This window comes from Oncorhynchus mykiss, chromosome 2, assembly GCF_057628025.1.
Source record: "Oncorhynchus mykiss isolate SJ-2025 chromosome 2, ASM5762802v1, whole genome shotgun sequence".
NCBI classification, from domain to species: Eukaryota; Metazoa; Chordata; class Actinopteri; order Salmoniformes; family Salmonidae; genus Oncorhynchus; species Oncorhynchus mykiss.
The window spans coordinates 81,362,934-81,388,739 of NC_143023.1; the positions used below are offsets into that span (position 1 = coordinate 81,362,934).

Below are 25,806 nucleotides of genomic sequence, written 5' to 3' on the forward strand. Positions count from 1 at the left end.
AATGTCTCCACACACAGTGCATGCTTAGTGGTGGGCTATGCGAAGAGATGGGAGAAGTGACATGCCTCTAAGTTTTTAGAACTGGAAAGAGGACGGTGCTGCCTAGCAACCATCAAGAGTTTAAAAGCGTAGTGCGTGCCAATGCCACCTTTAGCATTAGTTTCACACTAAGCTGTAGGCAGATGTTTACCAAAATGATTACTAGGTTGTTAGGCGGGGGGAAAAAATCTGCTTTGATACCGACAATACCTTTCAGATTTAAGGTATGGTAAAGTCAGAGAAACAGCTCAGTATTAAAGGTTGGTGCAGTTCAGATATTACCTAGCAGGGATATTCTACTCTTACCCTTCGAGGTCCGGAGCCTGCTGGTTCTGTTCTACCTGATAATTAATTGGTGTCTGAGGTCTAAAATCAGTCCCTGATTAGAAAGGAACAATACATTTTAAAAAAGTGGGACTGGCTTCGAGGTCTAGAGTTGCGTTTGAAGGACCTAAAACATCCTTTAAACAGTTCTGATAAAAGCGAAAGATAAAGTAGCAAACCTTAAAGTGTGGCCTCTCATCCTCTAAAGCCTTGGTTGGTGTATTGAGCTCCTCACACATTTTAATTACCTCCGCTCTGCTGAGGGCTTGGGTTCCCTGGAGAGCACTGCTCTCCAACTCGCTGTCCCACATGACAACACACACATCCCGTATAGGAAACACACATGGCTAATTTGTCACTTAAGTAACGCACAGTTAACTGTCTCACTCAGAGGTAACACACACAAGCACATGTCATGCACACACCTCAGTAAACCTCACTGATTACATTGCTATTTAATCTAAAAGTCTGTCAGAGCTCAAACACAGCCCAAGACACACTGAGTTGGCTGGATGGACAAATAAGACTGCAGGCCTTGTAGCTCAATTTGAGGCTCAGTTGGTAGAGAATAGCCGTTGCAACGCCAGGATAGTGAGCTAAATTTCCAGGACCACCCATATGTAAAAATGCATGCACCCATAACTAAGTCGTTTTGAATAAAAGCGTCTGCTAATTTGCACATCAACTCAGCAAAAAATGAAACGTCCTCTCACTGTCAACTGCATTTATTTTCAGCAAACTTAACATCCCTGAACAATAGGGGGGTCAAAATCAAAAGTAACAGTCAGTATCTGGTGTGGCCACCAGCTGCATTAAGTACTGCAGTGCAACTCCTCCTCATGGACTGCAACAGATTTGCCAGTCCTTGCAGTGAGATGTTACCCCACTCTTCCACCGAGGCACCTGCAAGCTCCGGGACATTTCTCGGGGGGAGTGGCCCTAGCCATCACCCTCCATTCCAACAGGTCCCAGATGTGCTCAATGGGATTGAGATCCAAGCTCTTCACTGACCATGGTAGAACACTGACATTCCTGTATTGCAGGAAATCACGCACACAAAACAAGCAGTATGGCTGGTGGCATTGTCATGCTGGAGGGTCATGTCAGGGTGAGCCTGTAGGAAGAGTACCACATAAAGGAGGAGGATGTCTTCCCTGTAACGCAGAGCGTTGAGACTGGCAGCAATGACAACAAGCTCAGTACGATGATGCTGTGACACACCGCCCCAGACCATGACGGACCCTACACCTCCAATCAATCCTGCTCCAGAGTACAGGCCTAGGTGTAATGCCCATTCCTTCGATGATAAATGCGAATCCGACCCCGAATCACCCCTGGAGAGACAAAATCGCGACTCATCAGTGAAGAGCACTTTTTGCCAGTCCTGTCTGGTCCAACGACGGTGGGTTTGTGCCCATAAGCAACATTGTTGCCAGTGATGTCTGGTGAGGACCTGCCTTACAACAGACCTACAAACCCTCAGTCCAACCTCTCTCAGCTTATTGCGGACAGTCTGAGCACTGATGGAGGGATTGTGAGTTCCTGGTGTAACTTGGGCAGTTGTTGCCATCCTGTACCTGCCCCGCAGGTGTGATGTTCGGATGTACCGATCCTGTTCAGGTGTTGTTACACGTGGTCTGCCACTGCGAGGACGATCAGCTGTCCATCCTGTCTCCCTGCAGCCCTGTCTTAGGCGTCTCACAGTATGTACATTGTAATTTACTGCCCTGGCCACATCTGCAGTCCTCATGCCTTTTTTTTGTGGTGTTTTTCAGAGTCAGTAGAAAGGCCTTTTTAGTGTCCTAAGTTTTCATAACTGTGACCTTAACCCCACTGCGCACGGAACCCGCTAGCGGGCTGAAATTCCACAACATACAGTGATCGCTACATAAATAGTCAATAATAAACATTCATGAAAATACAAGTGTCTCACATGTATCGAAAGCCTAGAATCTTGCTAATCCAACTGCATTGTCAGATTTAAAAAAGGATTTACTGCGAAAGAATACGATGTATTGTAATATAATAAAGACAGATCTAGCTGGTCTGTCATAATATAATAGAGACAGTAGATCTAGCAGGTCATAATAATATATTCAACCTTATGTTCCCTGTACTCTCTCTCATATATATATATATGTTTATTATACCTGTTGATACAGGGCTCATATGTGAAACTATTCTAACTTAACATTTTCTTTCACAGTGACACTGAGTCCAAATGGGAGTCTTATCCGGTGTCCTGTGTGAATTTAAGTATGCTCTCTCTAATTCTCTCTCTCTGAGGACCTGAGCCCTAGAATCATGCATCAGGACTACCTGGCATGATGACTCCTTGCTGTCCCCAGTCCACCTGGCCTTGCCGCTGTTCCAGTTTCAACTGTTCTGCCTACGGCTATGGAACCCTAAACTGTTCATTTTTACTCTTGAGGCGCTGTCCTGTTGCACCCTCTACAACCACTGATCTCTACCCGGCACAGCCAGAAGAGGACTGGCCACCCCTCATAGCCTGGTTCCTCTCTAGGTTTTTGCCTTTCTAGGGAGTTTTTCCTAGCCACCGTGCTTCTACACCTGTATTGCTTGCTGTTTGGGGTTTTAGGCTGGGGCTATATAAATAGATTTGATAGAGGACTGAGGGTCTTCCAAATATTGAAAGTGTGTAAATAGTTACCCATGTTATTTACAAAATATGTATTATTATTATTATATATTTTTTTCATATTTTTTAATCAATAATTATATTTTTTCCCATTTTTTTTTCCCCACAATGATTTTTTGGGGGCAGGAGGGTGTTAGAATAGCATTTTGGTATTTTGTATATAGTTATTTGTTTTAAAATGTATACCTTCACCAATTTGGCCACTTGGGTACATTTGGGCCACTTGTGTGGGACACCTGGGTGACTTCATGATAAATGTCATGTAGCACACTCATTTTGGAACAAGTACTGTTGCCCTCTTATATTTTATTTTTCACTGAAATCGTCCTATCTTGTTCATTTTAAAGATACAAAAATAAAAAACATATGTTTTCTTTCATTGTTTTATCTAAACCAGATGTATTGTGTTATATTCTCCTACATTCAATTCACATTTACACAAACTTCAGAGTGTTGTCTTTCAAATGGTACCAAGAATATGCATATCCTTGGTTCTGTGTCTGAGCTACAGGCTGTTAGATTTGGGTATGTCTTCAGGAGGAAATTGCACAAAGTAAGGGGGAGCTCTAAGAGGTTTAATTGCCTACCGTCTAAGCTGTTAGTGTCTTAACGACCGTTCCACAGGTGCATGTTCATTAATTGTTTATGGTTCATTGAACAAGCATGGGAAACTGTGTTTAAACCCTTTACAATGAAGATCTATGAAGTTATTTGTATTTTTAAGAATTACCTTTGAAACACAGGGTCCTGAAAAGGGGACGTTTCTTTTTTTGCTGACTTTATTGTAGGTCAACACGAACACCACTGGCCCAGGGGACGGAAATGTCCTTCTGAGCATCTGAAATAGAAACATTTCTTCTAAGCACAATACACAATGAGACAACTCACAGCTCCAACACACAATCTGTGACGATCCACCCATTCCAAACAGATTTCATCTGAGGATTCATGCCGACACCCCCAGCGCAATCCCTGGCATAGGAAAATCAATGTGCGTATGAGTCATAGTCTGACTGCACACACACACACAAAGGATATCCCATTTAAAGCATTGTAGTGGATCAACGTGTTAAAGATTTAAGATTACAGTCAACCAAATGTTCTGTTGAAGACACTTGTCCACATACCCCCTCCTGTGGAGTGCTTCTGAACTGCTCAGAGCCAGCCAGCCAAGCCCCCACACATGCCCCATGCAGGTGCTACTGTGGGCGAGGAAAAGAACCTGCCATAAAAATTCAAATTAGGCTCATCTCAAATGACGCGTAGTCTACACATCACCATCAGAGTATGTGAGAGGTCGGAAATCCCACTCATCACTCATGGAGTGGAGCTTGGTGCTCCACATTCTCTCCAACCGCTCGGCTAAACACTCCGCTCACAGGAAAGAGAGAGAGAAAAAAATAAAAAAGAACTGCCACTCAAAATCACTCCATTCATAAAACGTAAATTTAACCAACACCCATCTATTTTTGTGACTACCTGGACCTACCATTTGGTTTTGAAGTATTGAAACCAAGCCATATGATTTGAAAGAAAAAGTATTTTAATGTACATGAAAAGGTGAATGTAAGAAGCGCTCATCATTTCAAATAGGCTACATGTCGTATTAAAACGGCATATAAAAACACTAAATTAAGTCAGGAACCAGATAGGGAGCCTAAGAAACAAAAATGAATGATTTTGGGTATATTACTTCAAGGCTATAGCCTACAAACAAATACACTGAAGCACTTGCGAGTGCGACACTAGGCTGGTAGGGACATAAAGCACTCAGCATTTCATTGAACTCAATCATTATAGTCTATAAATTGCGCATATATGCTGTGACTTACTTAGAATTAAATACAAATTAAACAAAAAATGCCTTAGCCTGCAGTGCCTTTGAATGTATTTTTAGAAACAGAGTTTGGCCAGAGTCTGTGGCTTCAGGCTCATACAACAGTGCCTGGAGAGCAGCCCAGTAGTGGAGAACATCCTCTCCACACTTGGAGAACCACTGGGAATGCTCAACACCCTTCGGGCCACTCTTGCCAGGCTGGGCAGATAGGTCCTACCTATATAAAAAAAATATGCATAAAGGTTTTAAGGCAAAATAACCAAACAAAACAGAAAGCTCCTTGAAAGTGGGAATATGCCAGGCCTATTGGGCCAAAAACAATTACAGCCTACTGTATAGCCTACATAATAGAACAAAAAAATCTAATTTTTTGTTTCTAAAATACTTTGCTACAATGACACACTTAGCTACCCACCTCGTTCCTTTCTTTTAGCATGTTCACGTAGTACACCATCATGCTTTCGGGACAAGTGTCTTTCCAGATTCCACAATTCTATAGTTGGACACTACATCACTGCACTCGGTCCTCATCTTTGTAAGTCACGTTGATTTTTCACCTGTGTCTTGTATCAGTTTCTTTATAAAAACATTTAGTGAACTCCATGACAAAAGCAAGGGGTTATAGCAGCAAAGAAGTAAACTACAAATGCATGCTGGCCCAGACATGCCCTGAGCTTGTGATGTGAGCGCTACTGGAGTGAAAATGGATAGGCCTCTTGGCCCAGGCAAATTGGGAATACTTTGCTCCAGCTCTGCTCACATTCTCTGATCCCCATACTGCTGCTGCAGTGAGCGTAATGTGCAATGTTAAGGTCTCCTACACTGACCATGATGTTATCATATTAGCTAACGCAGGGTGGTGACAAAAAAAATACAAAAAAAAACTCTGGCTATTACAGACAGGAGGTTGGTGGCACCTTAATTGGGGAGGACAGGTTTGTGTTAACGGCTGAAGTGGAATGGTATCAAATAAAACACAAGGATTCCATTTGTTTGATGCCATTCCATTAGCTCCTTTCCAGCCATTATTATGGGCCGTATAAGGTCCCACAGTTGACAGTGCATGTCAGAGCAAAAACCAAGCCATGAGATCTGAAGGAATTGTCCATAGAGCACAGAGACAGGATTGTGTCCAGGCATAGATCTGGGAAAGGGTACCAAAAAACTTCAGCAGCACTGAAGGTCCCCAAGAACACAGTGGCCTCCATCATTCTTAAATGGAAGAGGTTTGGAACCACCAAGATTCTTCCTAAAGCTGGCTGCCCCGTCAAACTGCCCAATCGGGGGAGAAAGACCTTGGTCAGGGAGGTAACCAAGAACCCGATGGTCACTCTGACAGAGCTCCAGAGATCCTCTGTGGAGATGGGAGAACAACACTCTCCCCAGCAATCCAACAATCAGACTTTGATTGTAGAGTGGCCAGACGGAAGCCACCCCTCGGTAAAAGGCACATGACAGCCCGCTTGAAGTTTGCCAAAAGGCACCTAAAGGACTCCCAGATCATGAGAAACAAGATTCTCTGGGTCTGATGAAACCAAGATTGGCCTGAATGCCAAGTGTCACATCTGGAGGAAACCTGGCACCATCCCTACGGTAAAGCACGGTGGCAGCATCATCATGTTGTGGGAATGTTTTTCAGCGGCAAGGACTGGCACAATTTTGATAACACCCTAACTCTAAAACACTTTGGCACAGTAGGCATCAAATCACTTGTCAATAATGTTGCAGAAAATGTTTGAAAGGTCTATCATTTTCACCGAAAACAATCAAAGGTTAACATTGGGCAATTGAAAGCATCCTAGGGCCTAAGTATAGACATCTAAAAATAAAATACAAGTGATATTGCACTCCAAAGGGATAAGTTGAACTAACATGTAGGTTAATGAAATAATAAAAATAAGCCCAAGTTGATACGTATTTTGGCATTTCATGTGAATTAGACCACATGCGAAATCGTTGTCAAAATACTGTTGCATATAGGCCTAGATTATTTATGGGTCCGTCATTACAAAAGACCCCCCCCAAAATTCTACAACTACAAAGAAAGTCTGTCTATTGTGCAGGAACCAGACTCACTGCCTACTTAATGTCGACTAGATGGAACTCATAACTAAAAACAAGATTCATGCATAGCTTTTATTTTTACTCATACGAGTAAAATGTCTATTCTCAGTACTTATGACCAATTTTCTATACTTGAGCCACTTTGTGGATACAGCACCTGATACTGCAATTAAGCCCTGGCCTAGAACATGCCCGATATGCAGAGAACCCAATAGCTGGGAAAAGCTGCTTTAATGTCAGAGACCCTACTGGCTAATTGGGGCAGCTTCACAGCAGTCAGGTAAATTTGGTTCACCCAATCTTAGAGCTACAGTGACTTCAGAAACTTTTCCACATTTTATTGTGTTACAAAATTAATTTAAAATGGATTACATTCAATATTTGTGTCACTGACTTACACACAATACCCCATAGTCAAAATTGAATTATGTTTTTAGAATTTTTGACAAATAAAAAATTTAAAGCTGAAATGTCTTGTTAATAAGTATTAAATCCACCTTAAGTTCAGGAGTAAAACTTTTCTTAACAAGTCACAAGTTGTATGGACTCAATGAGTGCAATAGTGTTTAACATATCTTTTTTAAAAGCAGATGGAATTAAAAACATACTTTATTGGCTGTGATAGGAGAAAACGGTTATGCCACAATACTAACCTAATTGACAGAGTGAAAAGGAAGCCTGTAGAGAATATAAATATTCCAAAACATGCATCCTGTTTGCAGCAAGGCACTGAAGTAATATTGCAAAAAATGTAGCAAAGCAATTAACACTGTTTTCAGGAAAAAAAGTTGTTTGGGGCAAATCCAATAAATTACTGAGTACCATTCTCCATCATGTTATGGGTATGCTTGTAATCATTAAGGACTGGGGAGTTTCTCAGGATAAAAAAAATAAACATAATGGAGCTTAGCACAGGCAAAATCCTAGAGGAAAACCTGGTTCATTCTGATTTCCAGACTCCGGGAGATTAATTCCCCTTTCAGCAGAACAATAACCTAAAACCAGTGGTGTAAAGTACTTACGTACAAATACTTTATAATACTACTTAAGTAGTTTGTGGTATTTATATTTTTTGCCAACTTTTACTTTACAACATTCCTAAAGAATATAATGTATTCCATACATTTTCCCTGACACCCAAAAGTACTCGTTACGTTTTGACATGAAAATGATCCAATTAACACGCTTATCAACACAACATCCCTGGTCATCCCTATGCCTCTGATCTGGCGGACTCATGGAAAATGTGCCGTCTGGTTTGCATAATAAGGAATTTTAAATGGTTTATACCTAAGTACATTTTAGCACTTTCATTTACTTTTGATTCTTAAGTATATTTAAAACCAAATACTTTTAGACTTTTACTCCAGTAGTATTTTACTGGGTGACTTTCACTTGACTTATTTTCTATTAAGGTATCTTTTACTTATGTATGACAATGGAGTACTTTTTCCCAAACACTGCCTAAAACAAGGCCAAATCTACACTGAAGTTGCTTACCAAGTAGACAGAGAATGTTCCTAAGTGGAAGAGTTACAGTTTTGACTTAAATCTACAGCAAGACTGTAGATATGATTGTCTAACAATGATCAACAACCAATTTCACAGAGCTTGAATAATTTTGAAAATAAAAACAATGGGCAAATGTTGTACAATCCAGGTGTGGAAAGCTTTTGGAGACTTACCCAGAAAGACTCATCTGTAATCGCTGCCGATGGTGCTTCTACAAAGTATTGACTTGGGTGTGGGTACTTACAGTATGTAATTTCATTTTCAATAAAATTCCAATACATTTCTAAAAACATGTATTCAATTTGTCATTGTGTGTAGATGGGTGAAAAAATATCAATTTTGAATTCAGGCTGTAACAACAAAATGTGGAATAGGTCAAAGGATATGAATACTTTCTGAAGGCACTGTAGGCGAGTTCAGTTTATCCCCAAGCCTTAGAGCCAGGTAAGTTTAATTAATAATGCCTAGGTCTTCCAGCAGCAGTCAGGTGAGTGGTTCATCATGCCCCAGTTGCGTTTGTTCAGCCCGCTGTTGACCTCACTGCTGGTAATGTGAACCAGCCTGTGCATGTTGACAAGCAACCGCCAACTACCAACTGGAGAGACAGGACTACCAAATGGGTGAGGGAGGTGACTAACACAATATACTCAAAGATATAAATGAAGTTCATGGGTAAAAAATAAACTTACATATTTTTCTAATTTATATAGAATATTATAACATCCCTGAAAGGCAATAATAGGAAATGATCAAAGTAATATGCTTGTGTCTCTGGTTGTATTTATTATACTGAACAAAAATAAAACTCAATGTGAAGTGTCATGTTTTTGTTTTATTTCACTAATTGGTAGTTAGTCTTGTCTCATCGCTGCAACTCCCCTACGGACTCGGGAGAGGCAAAGGTCTAGAGCCATGCGTCCTCCAAAACACGACCCTGCAAGCCGCACGGCTTCTTGACACGCTGCTCGCTTAACCTGGGAGCCAGCCGCACCAATGTGTGGGAGGAAACACTGTCCAACTGACGACCGATGTCAGCTTGCAGGCGCCACAAGACACTAGAGCACGAGTCCAGGAAATCCAGGACAGCCAAACGCTCCCCTAACCCTGACGACGCTGGGACAACTGTGCACCGACTCATGGGTCTCCCGGTCACGGCCGGCTGTGACACAGTCTGGGATTGAACCGGAGGCTGTAGTGACACCTCAGCACAGCCTTAGACCACTGCACCACTTAATGAGCTGAAATAAAAAGATCCAATGAGCACAAAAAGCTTATTTCTCAAATTTTGTGCACAAATTGATTTACATCCGTTAGTGAACATTTTTCCAAGGCCAAGATAATACATCCACCTGGCAGGTGTGGAATATCAAATCAAATCAAAATCAAATCAAATTTATTTTATATAGCCCTTCGTACATCAGCTGATATCTCAAAGTGCTGTACAGAAACCCAGCCTAAAACCCCAAACAGCAAGCAATGCAGGTGAAGAAGCACGGTGGCTAGGAAAAACTCCCTAGAAAGGCCAAAACCTAGGAAGAAACCTAGAGAGGAACCAGGCTATGTGGGGTGGCCAGTCCTCTTCTGGCTGTGCCGGGTGGAGATTATAACAAAACATGGTCAAGATGTTCAAATGTTCATAAATGACCAGCATGGTCGAATAATAATAAGGCAGAATAGTTGAAACTGGAGCAGCAGCACAGTCAGGTGGACTGGGGACAGCAAAGAGTCATCATGTCAGGTATTCCTGGGGCATGGTCCTAGGGCTCAGGTCCTCCGAGAGAGAGAAAGAAAGAGAGAATTAGAGAGAGCATATGTGGGATGGCCAGTCCTCTTCTGGCTGTGCCGGGTGGAGATTATAACAGAACATGGCCAAGATGTTCAAATGTTCATAAATGATCAGCATGGTTGAATAATAATAAGGCAGAACAGTTGAAACTGGAGCAGCAGCACAGCCAGGTGGACTGGGGACAGCAAGGAGTCATCATGTCAGGTAGTCCTGGGGCATGGTCCTAGGAGCTGATTAAACAGCATGACCATTACACAGGTACACCTTGTACTAAGGACAAAAGGTCACAAAAAAATGTGCAGTTGTGACACATAACAAGTCACGTGCAATTGGCATGCCGACAGCAGGAATGTCCACAAGAGAATGGAATGTTAATTTCTCTACCAAATGTTAATTTCTCTTATATGTCTAACCGGCTTCACAAACGCAGACGACCGCGTAACCACGCCAGCCCAGGACATCCACATCCGGTTTCTTCACATGCGGGATCGTTTGAGACCAATCACTCAGACAAAAATACTCCTCAGTTTCATCAGCTATCTGTAATAAAGTTTAGCCTAAATCACAAGTTTAGGGAAGAAAGACTGGGGTAGACATTTCCTACAGAGGCTTTGGGTAGCACTTTTTGCAACAGATGTGTGTAATGTAGCTCGTCATGGCCCTCAAAGGCAAGCATGCCAGGTACACTGGCCCCCTTCCAATTTGCCTAACACTGCAACAGATCCACGGAAGATGCCATTGCCATCGCTATTCACACGACCGTAGCACATCTGGACAAAAGGAACACCTGTGAGAATGCTGTTCATTGACTACAGTTCAGCATTCAACAGTAGTGATGCACCGATATGACATTTTTGGCCGATATTGATATCCAATATTTCCCTTGCCAAAAAAAACCCATACCCAATATTTAAAAAATGTGCGGCCTTTTAACAATTTAACTGTACTAGAATGCTCAACACACACACGGACACAGAGGTCTAAGGCACTGCGTGTAAACGGTGCAAGAGATGTCACTACAGTCCCTGGTTCGAATCCAGGCTGTATCACATCCGGCCGTGATTGGGAGTCCCATAGGGCAGCGCACAATTGTATAACATAACTGATATTGCAGGCGAAATCCTGAGAAAAATCCAATCAGGAAGTGACTCTTATTTTGAAACCCCTGTCTTTCTATGCATCCCTATTGCCCACTGAAAGGGATATGAACCAGATTTTCTGTGGCTTCCCTAAGGTGTCTACAGCCTTTAGACGTAGTTTCAGGCCTTTATTTTGAAGGATGAGCATAAACGACTACATTGCGTCAGTGGCCAGCTGAGGGCTCTCAAGAGTGATTCTTGCGTAAAAGACAGAGGTAGTCATTTTTCCTCTCGCTCCTACTGAAAAGCCAATTGTCCTGGTTGATATATTATCGAATAGATATTTGAAAAACACCTTGAGGATTGATTATAAAAAACGTTTGCCATGTTTCTGTCGATATTATGGACATCATTAGAATTTTTTTCGCCAATGTCGTGACTGCTATTTCCGGTGGATTTCTCAACACAACGTGACCAACAAAAGGAGGTATTTTGGGTATAAAAATAATCTTTATGGAACAAAAGGAACATTTGCTGTCTAACTGGGAGTCTCGTCAGTGAACACATCCAAAGATCTTCAAAGGTAAACAGTTAATTTGATTGCTTTTCGTGACCAAGCTTCCTGCTGCTAGCTGGACATAATGCTATGCTAGGCTATCGATAAACTTACACAAACGCTTGTCTTGCTTTGGCTGTAAAGCATAATTTCAAAATCTGAGATGACAGGGTGATTAACAAAAGGCTAAGCTGTGTTTCACTATATTTCACTTGTGATTTAATGAATATGAATATTTTCTAGTTTTTATATTTTTTGACCGTTGCGTCGTATACTCGTATTCCATATGTCACAACGATTCATGCTATGATGCTGGTAAAGTTGTCTTGTGCACCTACAGTGCTGGTCATAAAAAAAAGCTAGCTAGCTCATGGACGCAGACAATGTTCCCCAAAAACATTGCAAAATGACAATCTAGGTGTCACCTAAAATAACCCTCATTTATAAGACAGTCCTTATTTGATTATGTGAAGATAGCCACAATAAGGATTAGCCACAATAGCGGACTTTGCGTTTAGCCTTCAAAATAAAATTATACTATTTGTATTCATTTGCATCACTGTCAATGGCATACTTTTCATTTGAATGCAAACCGCAAATTCCACTATTCTGCCTAATCCTTATTGTGGCTAGCTTCACAACACATAACCCGGTCGAGCCTGACTAGCCAGATAAAGTTAGCTTTGGGCAACAGGTTTAAGTAGCTGGCTAACTATTTATTTTCAGTTCAATTTCAAAAGGCGAACAACAAGTGGCCACCTAGCTAATGCTTACACACAAGGATTCCTAAATCATTGCTAAGAATAATGAAAATGACTGCAGTTTCTACTGGTCATTGTTTTCAGGCTGGTTGTATTGGAGCTAGCTAGGTACCAAGCTAAAGCTAGCTACCCCAGAAGTTGCGGTCAAACAAATTGCGTTATTACCAACACGGTATTGTAAACATATCGTTCGTGGCTGGTGTTTGCAGACTTTTGTACAGCTTTGACAGTGCTACTGTATCTTTTTTGACACGCAAAGACCCAAACGGCATTCTATAGTATAGAAGTGACGATATTACTGTGCAACTCCGGTAGGTCAACATCTGAAAAATAGGGTGGTAGTGTGTACCGGTGCTCGACCAGTCGGCTAAAACCAATATCACCCACGACAGAGAACTGCTGTTTGTCAAGGGCAATGAATTCTATTATCTTGGCTTTAATGGATTTTGCATTCAAGTCGTCTCGCTGAATTTCTCTTGCTCTTTCTAAATGACTGCTCGACTTGTTGACTGCTCGATCCACACAGCAGACATTGTGTGGGCTAGGTTAGAAATGCTGTGTTGCACAACATTTTACGTGGCGTTATTACGTCATGTACATTATATAGGTATGCACGGTAGCTTTGACATCAGTTTTTAACATCGGTGTTAAACTAGATAAAATCGGGCCAATACCGATGTTGCCATTTTCAGCCAATATCGACCAATTCTGATATGTTCACCGATATATTGTGCATCCCTATTCAACCCTATTGTCCCCTCCAAGATCGACACCTAGATCAGAGCCCTGGGTCTGGACACCAGCCTCTGGATCCTCGACTTCCTGACGGGCAGACCGCAGGCTGTGAGGATTGGCAAAGCTGATTGTAACCTCTTCTGCTTCCTGAAATCAACATTCACCAATCTACGTCAATGGGACTGTAGTAGAGAGTCACACGTTCCACATCACCGAGGACTTATCATGGACCAACACCACCGCCACCACTCTTGTCAAGAAGACAACAGCGTCTGTACTTCCTAAGGTGGCTGAAGAAGTTTGGCATACCGCCCCAGGTCCTCTCCAAATACTACAGCTGCACCGTTGAGAGCGGGCCTGACCGGCTTGATCACGGCCTGGTACGGGACTTGCTCCATCCACAACCGCAAGGCCCTCCAGTGGTTGATGAAGATAGCCCGTGCTTCCACCCATCCAGAACATCTACTCAAAACAGTGCCTGAGGAAGGCACGCAGCATCATCAAGGAACCCCCACACCCCAGCAACGAGTTATTCTCTCCCTTAACATCGGAGCATGACGTCTGATACAAACATGCTTAGAAACAGTTTCTGGATAAGGAGTCGTGCAAATGGTTTAAGAAATATTTGACAGACAAGACACAGTGTGTGCTTTCTGATGGTGTCAAGTCCAGTTTCCTCTACTATGAAAGGTGTACTGCAGGGGTCAATTTTAAAACCTATTCTCTTCACAATTTTCATAAATATTGGTCTATGTATTATATCCTGTAATATTCATCTGTATGCAGAAGATAAGTTTATGTATGCCATTGCACCAAATGTTTGTTGACCAAGCTGTTAGAGCTGCAATCCGATTGTTACATACAGAAACGTTGTTGATTTAAAACTTGTACTTAATGCAGGCAAAACTAAATAGATGTTCTCTAATTCACAGAAGTATTTGTCAGATGGGCAACATATTCACTCATTGGATGGTTCTTTCATCGAGTGGGTTCCCGTCTATAAATATCTGGGTGTTTGGATTGATAAAGATCTAATGTTTAAAAATATATATATACTGATGCTAGTTAAGAAGCTAAAATTTAAAGTTGACTTAAGAAATAAAATGTTGCCTCTCCATGAACAGCAGGAAGCAGATTGTACAGTCAACATTCCTGCCAGTTCTTGACTATGGCGACACCATTTACCAGAATGCAGCAGCCACTACTCTTAAACCTTTGGATGCCGTCTACCATAGCGCACTTCGCTTTATTACAGGTGACAGTTTTGCTACTCATCATTGCATCCTGTATCAGAGGGTCTGCTGGACCTCACTAAAATCCCATAGATCACCTCATTACTCCTTTCTCGTTTACAAAGATCTGATCCACAAGCTTCCAACATAGCTCACAGAGCTCACAAAAATATGAGATACCAAACCCGTTCGAATGAGAGGTCCTGCTTGTCTCTACAGTTTGGTAGTTAACGCAGCAGTTATGGAATACCTTATAAAACAAATTACAACCTGAATTCCCTGGTGCTGATAGGGCAGTTTAAAACTCTTGTTGAATAAGTTCACTGAAGAGTGCAACGGTTTCAATTGATTTGTACAACTTGTTGTAATAACCTGATACAATGCATTTATAGCCATTTTAAAGTTATTTTTTGTTGTTGTATCGAATGAATTAGGGTACCATTATAAAATGAGACAGGTCTCAAATTGAGTTCCACTGAACATGTAAAAGTTACAAAAAATGATCTACAAGTGAGACTGCTGAACACTTGAACGACGACCTGCTCTGATTCTCCGCACCTTAGCACACGTCACAACTGCTGCTACCAGACTCCTATTATACACTTGACCCCCACATCTCCAATACACATGTAAATATTGTTCTATAAAATTGTGCCTTCCTGTACTATACTTAAGCTAAAATGTTTATTATATTCTGCAATTTACTATGTTCGTATTCCTATTTTTTATTTTATTTACTATTCCTTATTGTTGCTGCATTGTCAATAAGGAACGTACAAGTAAGCATTCTTTTGATGATGTATACCATGCATATTCCGTACATGAACTAAGCAAAAATAGAAACGTCCTCTTACTGTCAACGGCGTTTAATTTCAGCAAACTTAACATGTGTAAACATTTGTATGAACATATGATTTAACAGCTGAGACAAAGTGAACAAGTTCCACAGACATGTGACTAACAGATATTGAATGTGTCCCTGAACAAAGGGCGGGGGGTAAAAAAAGTAACAGTATCTGGTGTGGCCACCAGCTGGATTAAGTACTGCAGTGCATCTCCTCCTCATGGACTGCACCAGATTTGCCAGTTCTTGCTGTGAGATGTTACCCCACTCTTCCACCAAGGCACCTGCAAGTTCCACATTTCTGGGGGGGGGGCATAGCCCTCACCCTCCAATCCAACAGGTCCCAGATGTGCTCAGTGGAATTGAGTTTGGGCTTGTCGCTGGCCATGGCAGAACACTGACATTCCAGTCTTGCAGGAAATCACGCACAGAACGAGCAGTATGGCTTGTGGGATTGTCATGCTGGAGGGACATGTGGTACCCTTCCTGCAGGCTCATCCTGACATGAGGGAGGAGGATGTCTTCCCTGTAACACACAGCGTTGAGATTGCCTCCAATGACAACATGCTCAGTACGATGATGCTGTGACACACCACCCCAGAGCACGACGGACCCTCCACCTCCAAATCGATCCCGCTCCAGAGTACAGCCCTCGGTGTAACGCTCATTCCTTCGACGATAAACGCAAATCTAACCATCACCCCTGGTGAGACAAAACTGCGACTCGTCAGTGAAGAGCACTTTTTGCCAGTCCTGTCTGGTCCAGCGACGGTGGATTTGTGCCCATAGGCGACGTTGTGGCCGGTGATGTAAGACAGGTCCTCACCAGACAACAGGCCTACAAGACCTCAGCCCAGCCTATTGCGGACAGTCTGAGCACTGATGGAGGGATTGTGCGTTCCTGGTGTAACTCGGGCAGTTGTTGCTATCCTGTACCTGTCCCGCAGGTGTGATGTTCGGATGTACCGATCCTGTGCAGGTGTAACATGTGGTCTGCCACTGTGAGGACGATCAGCTGTCCGTCCTGTCTCCTAGTAGCCCTGTCTTAGGCGTCTCACAGTACGGACATTGCAATTTATTGCCCTGGCCACATCTGCGGTCCTCATGCCTCCTTGCAGCAAGCAAATGAGCAGGGACCCTGGGCATCTTTCTTTTGGTGTTTTTCAGCAGTCAGTAGAGAGGGCTCTTTAGTGTCCTAAGTTTTCATAACCATAACCTTAATTGCCTACCTTAATTGTCTGTAAGCTATTAGTGTCTTGACAACAGTTCCACAGGTGCATTAATTGTTTATGGTTCTTTGAACAAGCATAGAAAATAGAGTTTAAACCATTTACAATGAAGATCTGTGAAGTTATTTGGATTTTTACAAATTATCATTGAAAGACAGGGTCTGGAAAAAAGGGACCATTTTTTTTTTGCTGAGTTTATAACTAATAAAACTTTAACACTAGACTACCTGAGTTGTCAATGGACATTCTCTGGGAAGCCAGGGTGTGGAGGCGGAGTCTTTGCATGTAAACACACCACACAGACAGCACTCCTGAGCCCTATACTACAAATCAGGTTTGAGGTGTTGGCAAAGTAACTTTGGTCAACTGATTTCAAAATGGGATAACCTGTACCACAAAAGTGGCTCACCTTTTATCCAGGTACATTTCTATAGCAATGAATCCTTCAGAACTAACCTGTTCCGAGGCAGGCTAATACAGGGCTAACTCCACTTATCCTGAATGAAGTGCCTGAGACACAAGTTGAGGACCAATGAAATCTGATACCCTCCTGGTCACAAAGATTGTGTTATCACCCCATTCATTTGAGAAAGACAACAGATGAAATATGTTATTAATTAAATGTGTGAAAAAAATATTACTGTTAAAATACCTATCACATTACACATTTAGTTTGGAAGCAAATGCTGTCATTACTACGCTTTCACACAATTGCATTTAGAAATCTGAGAAAGCCAAACCAACAGTGGCAACCAAATATAGACATAATGGATGGCAGTTCCCATTCAAGTCAAGACTGGCAGCTATTGCTAGCGTACCCATGAGTTTAACAGTAAAAGTGCTAGTGTTACAGGTTCCACAACCCTTTTATGGATTACGTCTATGGCCACAACACAACAAGCTGTTCCACAGATAGGAGTGATAGGAGTGGGGGGAAAAGTGCTTGTGCATTGATAAGCACACCAAAGACTGCATTAACGATAACCTGAGTACATTTTTTTTTTTAAAGACACCACTTCTAAATGCCTATATCACACCATAGCCTGCTGAATTTGAAAGATACCCTTTCTTTCAGTTACAAGCCCCAAGCAATATCCACCGTTGTAGTACGGATGAAGCCTGACCTGGAATGTGAGGCGAACTGAAGCTGGCTATTAGGGTTGCAAAGGGTCAGAAACTCTCAGGTGAATTTCCGGAATTTTTCCATGGGAAGTTTAACCCGGGAATTTTGCTTAAATTCATTAAAAAAAAAAAAAGTTAGCTTATAACAGTGAACCTTTTTTGTGAGGGTACACAAGGCAATTCTAGGTTTTGTGGCATATTTTGGTTAAACTTCCCCAATTCAATGGAATTGCAACCCTCTGCATGCACAGTGCATGATTGTGCAGATTCTCAAGAGCTTGCACACTAATGAGATGCTATTGAGCACACACTACTAAACTCTGAGCCAAGGACTACATGCTTTCGGGTAAGTTTTGATTACAATACTTGGTGGGGTGAATATATTTTATATGACATACATTATTTTTTGTTAACTAGTAAATAGTAGCCTATGGCAAAGTGTAAATAATTTCTAACTTGTTAGTTTTTGCTACCATGTGGGCTTTTAGCTTGCTTGAGCCTGTTAACTGAGTGTTAATTGACCTGCTTCCATACATTTCTTACAAATGAGTTGTTTAATCTAACTGCAAAACTATTTATCTGTACATGGAATTGTATTTGGGTTTTTTTTACAGGAAAATGCCACGGGCACTATCTGATGTGTGGAGACATTTCACTGCAGCTATTGTAGAAGGAAAATCTGTGTACATTTGCAAATACTGTGCCAAATCATGCAACAAAGATGCAAAATAATCTGGCCAAGTACATCAAGTGCCCTCAGCGCTCACAACAAGCAACCTCTGACAAAAGTCCCCTCTACTTCTATCAAGGTGAAAATGATGAATCAGACACCTTATCGATAGCAACAGCTCATGGGTCCTCCCGGAATCAGAAGTTTGACTCGAGCTGTGTATGCAACTGGCTCACCTCTGATGCTCACAGGCAATGTGTATTGGAAGAGATTTCTGAATGTTCTTCGCCCAGCATACACCCCTCCAACCAGACATGCTTTATCCACTCATTTGCTGGATGCAGAGTTCAACAGAGTACAAGTGCAGGTCAAGGAAATCAGATAAAGCAGACTGTATTGCAATCATCTCTGATGGGTGGTTGAATGTTTGTGGGCAAAGAATAATTATCACCATCTCCAACCCTTAACCAGTATTCTACAAGAGCACAGACACGGGACAACAGACACACCGGTCTTTACATTGCAGATGAGCTGAAGGCAGTCATCAATGACCTTGGACCACAGAAGGTATTTGCACTGGTGACAGACAATGCTGCGAACATGAAGGCTGCTTGGTCTTAAGAGGAATCCTACCCTCACATCACACCCATTGGCTGTGCTGCTAATGCATTGAATCTGCTCCTCAGGGACATCACGGCACTGAAAACAATGGATACACTCTACAAGAGAGCCCGGGAAATGGTTAGGTATGTGAAGGGTCATCAAGTTATAGCAGCAATATACCTCACCAAGCAAGGTGAGAAGAATAAGAGCACCACATTGAAGCTGCCCGGCAACACCATTTGGGGTGGCGTTGTCATCATGTTTGACAGTCTCCTGGAGGGGAAAGAGTCTCTCCAAGAACTGGCCATATCACAGTCTGCCGATATGGACAGCCCAATCAAGAGGATCCTCCTGGATGATGTATTTTGGGAGAGTGGTAAGCAGCCTGAAACCTATAGCAGTAGCCATTGTACGGATTGAGGGAGACAATGCCATCCTGTCTGATGTTCAGACTCTGCTTGCAGATGTAAGGGAAGAAATCCGTATTACCCTGCCCGCTTCACTGTTGCTCCAAGCAGAGGAAACTGCAGTTCTGGAATACATCAAAAAGAGTGAAGACTTCTGCCTGAAGCCCATACACGCCACAGCGTACATGTTGGACACCAACTATGCTGGTAAGAGCTTCCTGTCTGGAGCAGAGATCAACAAGGCCTATGGTGTCATCACTACCGTGTCTCGCCACCTTGGCCTAGATGAGGGCAAGGTTCTTGGCAGTCTGGTGAAATACACTTCCAAGCAAGGGCTTTGGGATGGAGATGCAATATGGCAGTTGTGCCAACATATCTCATCAGCCACCTGGTGGAAGGGACTTGTGGATCTGAGGTTCTTTCCCCTGTTGCCTCCATCATCCTCTAAATCCCACCAACAGCAGCCGCCTCAGAGAACAACTGGTCCTTGTTTGGGAACACACACACCAAAGCACGCAACAGGCTGACCAATACAATGGTTGAAAAATTGGGGGCCACCCGGGCAACTGTGAGGCTTTTTGAGCCTGACAACGAGCCATCCTCAACAAGGTTGAAAAGTGACAGTGAAGATGAGGCCTCAGAATCTGATGTTCAAGAGGTGGACATTGAGGAGGAAAACATGGAAGCCTGAGAGGAAGACAACCAAAGCTTTAGTTTCTAGACTATAATTTTACAGATGTATGTTGAAAACATTTTTGGGAGATGCGATGGATCATTCAATATTCGTAACTAAATTGTTTCTTTTTTATTTCTATTGGAAGGATTTAATCATTTGCAATTAGGTCTACTTATAAGGTAAAAGATTGATGTTTCTGTCTCCATATGGTATGGTAAATATATGCAATGCAAAAAACATGTACGTTTAAATTGTATTAATATTCATTTGCATATTTTCCCATTAATTCCCACAGAATGTTTCCACCTCTGAATATTCCCCAAAATGTGCAACCCTACTGGCTATCTTTAAAATAAATAAAACATGTAATATTTTAATAGTACACACAAAACATACATCTATTCGAGAAGCAAACTGAGAAACATAATAAATTATAAAGCCTGACCATCACACAAATAACATGTGTAGTTGACTGACAAACAGACACATAATTATGCTGTGGGAATCTTAGAACTATTATTACAGCAAAAAGGAGGGTGGAAGAAGCCATGTCCATTTTCAGCAAGAGTTTAATGATTCATACTTTTATCTACTACGATTTGTCATATGGCTCATACTAGTAGCCATCTATGTTACTGTATATGCAATTCCAAGTTAGCTAGCTATATGACTACTTAACCATTGGATGAATTCATTGCAGTTTTGTAGCCAGATTAGCTTGCCAGATACACTACATGACCAAAAGTATGTGGACACTTGCTCGTCTTACATCTCATTTCAAAACTTTGGCCTAACCCAAATCCGTCCGTCGGACTGCCGGATGGTGAAGCATGATTCATCACGCCAGAGAACACGTTTCCACTGCTCCAGAGTCCAATGGCAGCAAGCTTTACACCACTCCAGTCAATGCTTGGCATTGCGTATGGTGATCTTAGGCTTGTGTGCACTGCTCGGCCATGGAAACCCATTTCATGAAGCTTCCGCCGATCAGCTCTTGTGGTGACAATTTGGAACTCTCTAGTGAGTGTTGCAACCAAGGACAGACCATTTTTACACGCTAAGTGCTCCAGCAGTTGGCGGTCCCGTTCTGTGAGCTTGTGTGGCCTACCACTTTGCGGCAGAGCAGCTGCTGCTCCTAGACATTTCCACTTCACAATAACAGCACGTACAATTGACAGGGGCAGCTCTAGCAGGGCAGACATTTGACAAACTGACTTGTTGAAAAGGTGGCATCCTATGACGGTGCCACATTGAAAGTCATTGAGCTCTTCAGTAAGACCATCAACCCCCAATGTTTGGCTATGGAGAATGCATGGCTGTGTGCTCGATTTTATACACCTGTCAGCTACAGGTGTGGCTGAAATAGCCAAATCCACTAATTTGAAGGGGTGTCCACATACTTTTGTATATATAGTGTAGCTATGAATCATTATTTTTCAAGCTATTTGAGTGCACACACAGCTGAAAATTTGAGAGCCCTTTGTTCAATAAATCAGTGTCAATCAGAAAAACCTGGCTGTAGTAGCTCAAACGGCTTCGCTAAGGCAGTGCAAATCAAGACAGGATACTTTGAATACTTTGGTTTACTAGCTAGGTATTGTGAACCACCTAGTTAATCTGATCATTGAGATTAACATTAACGTTAGTTAGCCGTGACACCTGAGTCACCTATACGGATTAGCTAGGCGTTTAAACTCAATTCCACCATTTACAATAGAGTTGAGCAGCAACTCGTGTAGGCGGACTGGTCACATAAAATATATGTTTTTATTAAAAAACTACTGATTTCATCGCCCAAAGAATTTTCTGCAATTAAACACGACATGGTTGTGTGTACTTGCGGGATGTTCTTTAGGTGCTGAAATGAGTACAATAGTATATGATAAAACAATTATGTGACGTCAGAGCTCTAGTCCGCTCACACTAATCCCCGCTCAACTCCATTGTATATCGTTGAGTTTAGTCGGCTAGGGATTAGCTAGCCAATAAGGCTAGGGATAGTTACCTAGCAAGCTTAGTTAGTTCATTGCCAGTAGGACTAACTCAACAGGACTAGCTAAGTAGCTAACGTTAGCTAGAAATTTGAATGTGTTCATTTTTATTCCATTCATAAAAAGTTGCCAATATTGGCACTATCAAACTCTTGTACACCACCTGTATAAAACTAGTTAACATTAGCTGGGTATAATAGCTAGCTAGTTAACCAAGGTTAGCGAACTAGCTAATTTTTCATTCAACCATTCGTTCAACACTCCGTCTTGGTCTCACCGAGCAGAAGCAGTTTAACCTCCCGTGCTGCTTTTTCCCCGTCGTCCCGTAAATTTCTGTCGATCATTTTACTGCGCTCCTGCGCCTGTTTATCATCCGTGCTCAGAGTACACCCCATCTTCAAGCCGATTCCCAAAACGTAACAGTTAAAAAGACCAAATATACACAATGCAATAACATGCACAAGCTAAAACAAGGAGGGTGTCTCCCTCTGCGATTCAAACACGCCCTTGCCTCGCACCCAGTCTAGCCAAATAAATTGTTTCTCAGCCTCACTTCTAAAATTACTTTCCTTCAAAAAAGCTTTTCGTTGTGGTTTCTATTTATCTTCTATAACGATTTAAAAGTACTCAGATGATCATTTCACGATTTAAAAAGAGCAACGGTTAAGCAGCGTTTTTTTTGCCTGTTTGAGCTGTTGATCAATGGACTGTTTCCCGTTGTTCACGTACCCGATGTCTGCGCATGCGTGATAGCGCGCAGCCCTTTGCTCAAAATTGTATTTTCTGTCGGCACAGTGGCAGCTGGCCCAAAGATTTGACTATATACCCTACAAACAGTGTAGATACAGTATCTGGATGAGGGTCCATTTCCCTGTTCAATTGCACTTTAATAGTCATTGATTTAACATCATCAATGTTAAATTCTAATTTAGAAAATGCTAATAATTCACAATGTAGTTGATTATGTGTTGATATGTGATTATATGCTTTATAATGTCAAATGCATGGGGTTGACTGTGTAGGGCCTATGGAGAGGATCCAGACAGGCTAGCCAGCGTAATCTAAAATGGATTATCGAGAGTTAACGGAGACTAATGGAGATTAGGTATTAAGTTAACTAATGAATGCCTTAATTTGCATGACTGATGTTTGTTTGTTTGTTGGCTGCTGCGGGGCATTGTGCCCAGTCAAGATGCTCAGTCATTTAGATGATGACATGTTGTAATGTTTTTATGGATCCCAAGACTCCCTGAAAAACAATGTTAATACATCTGAATGTTAATATATCTGAAGACGGTAGCCTATGTTTCACAGTCATATGTTGGGCCAAATTTCAAATCTCCATTCAATGTGTGCGTTTGTGTTCATACGTAGTAGATGTTTTGCGTGCAAGTGTTTGTGGAGATTTTAATTCATATTTAATTTATGCTGTCATAGTAACTGACATAGTTTATGAGCAGGAGTGGATTTGCATTGAAAGCTACAGCCATAATAATAAGAGTTATACACAGCAGCCCTATATACTGTCAGACAGAGATGCTATTCAGGGCTATTGGTTGAAAGCAAAAATAAGCTTTCTTATTGGACATGTTCAGGTAGTAGCCTAACTTCCTGTTTCACTGTTTCTACACCTTGCCTACTGACATGACCCTGACATAAGGGACATAACCCTTGGGTAGTTCTTCACTCCAACCACATCCAGAGGGATTAGACATTCAAATGACTGTATCCTGACAGATGCCTAATGGGTCATAGAATACAGAGAGAGTGAACCTCAATCATAGAAGTAGAATGAGTAGAATGGCAAAGGACGTTCCAATCTAAGCAACTATTTGTGGTGTGTGGACCACCACAGTCATAATGGGTCACGGCTGACTATTTGGAATGTTTGATTATCTCATCTTTGCTCAGAATACTGTGCCTCTTTCAGTTCTTCACACATGCAGCTATGGCATATTCCAGATCCATTAAATATTGTGTAAATAGGTGGCTTCATTCTATTGTTTATATATCTATGGCTTCACCATAGATATAGTCACACAGGTGCAATGCTTAGATATATAAAAAAGGCAATGGGAGATATGGTCATAATCCTCCTCCTTGCTTTACATGGCATTTCCATTTCAGATGGGGCCTTACATGCAAACAAGTGGCAGAATTTTTTCGATCCACTCACATGGAAAGATTTTCCTAAGCAACCACACAGGATTTAGAGAGCACAGACAAAAACAAAGACTTGGTAGGGCTCAACACAAGGGGCTTACATTTCAGCACAAAGTCTTATTTCCTTTTTCTCTGTTGTCACACATTTCTGTGCCCTCATTTGATTTATAATCTGAAGGGACAATTCACTGTCTTTTAGACCTCAAATTCATTATCTACAACACCATACCAGTGTCTACTTGCGTTTGAGTTAACAAACTTGTTATAAAGTATAAAGATGGTCCGTGATTTTTAGTGAGATTAACACCGTGAGTTAAATCTGTGAATAGGAGTTGTACCGGTTTCTTAGGGGGCGAAGACAGGGCAAGAGACTTGTTTAGTTATACACAGGCTTGCCATGTGAACAACCCTATCACTAAGGTTCCAGTTAAGCTGTGCTTTCTTTTAGCAGTAAGTGATTGCACCCCCAGTATGTGTGTATGTGTGAGGTTAATGGAGAGTTTAAATTAGTGCCTTGCTAGCACTGTGGTACTTATTATGCTCCCAAGAGAACATGATCTCCACGTGGGACTGACTAGAGTGTGTGTGTGTGTGACGTCTGTGTAATGTGCACAGGGTCCCACAGGGTGGAAAGAAATGCACAGACAGCCCAATATGTTTATATTCAATTTCCTTTAGGGCTCCTTTAGGGGTTACATAGTCTTCCCACTGAGGGATGAGATTCCTCATTCTCGACCCTCCTTCACAATCTCTCTCCACCCTTTCTTGATGCTCTGTCTATATCCATTTCTTCTGTCTTTCTTTATACTCTACCCCCTTTGCTCCCTCACTCCAGGACCAGTAACTCCTTGCTATACAGCAGAGGTGGATAAACCAGGTCCAGAGGATCCACAGTATGTGCAGTCTTGTTCCAATCCAGCTTTAGAACATCTGAATAAATGATTAATTGACCATGGTTAGTGTATTATTTAGATCAGTTGTGTTAGTAGTGCCACAGCCCTCTAAAACCAGGGTTGGCCACAACACATTTAACTGCAGCTTTAAACTATTTTGTTTAAACTATACCCATAATCCCATGTCATTATTCAAATACACTAACAAGGTGTGTTGGGGTTACCATGAGAACAAATCACTGTCTGAGAGAGTAACTCAGACTTTTAGGAGGTTGAACTGCTAGTTGCACCATCACATGGTGTTGTGAAACAATGTCCCTTTGTGGTAGTAATATGATTGATTTGTGAGTTGCCCCTTGGACACCCTATAATTCTGTATTTCTTTGTGACTAATTTGTATACAGGTACTCCAGAAAAACCACATGCCTGATTGGCAGAATAGTGGCAACCCTGATTAGAAGCACCTGCTGCTCATCTGTGGTTCTTTACAAATGCCTTTTTGAATTCAAAGAAAATTGTACCTACACACTGAAAAAGGCGATAAAGCTGAAACGCTATCCCTGATCTTTTTGAGTGCAAAGCTATTACACCTCTTTGTTAATAAGATGAACAACAGCCTGGTGA

The 25,806-nt window shown here is 41.8% G+C and overlaps 1 protein-coding gene across 1 annotated transcript in view; it reads right to left on the reverse strand.

Moving 5' to 3' along the window:
• LOC110497556 (guanine nucleotide-binding protein G(i) subunit alpha-1) overlaps positions 1 to 22,953 on the reverse strand; it is a 63,333-nt gene extending 40,380 nt beyond the window's left edge. Inside the window, exon 1 of the mRNA XM_021573719.3 lies at positions 22,404 to 22,953. Within this exon, the coding sequence (XP_021429394.1) occupies positions 22,404 to 22,521 (118 nt within the window). The 5' untranslated portion in view covers positions 22,522 to 22,953. The remainder of the gene's footprint in view (positions 1 to 22,403) is intronic.
• Between the last annotated feature and the right edge of the window lie 2,853 nt (positions 22,954 to 25,806).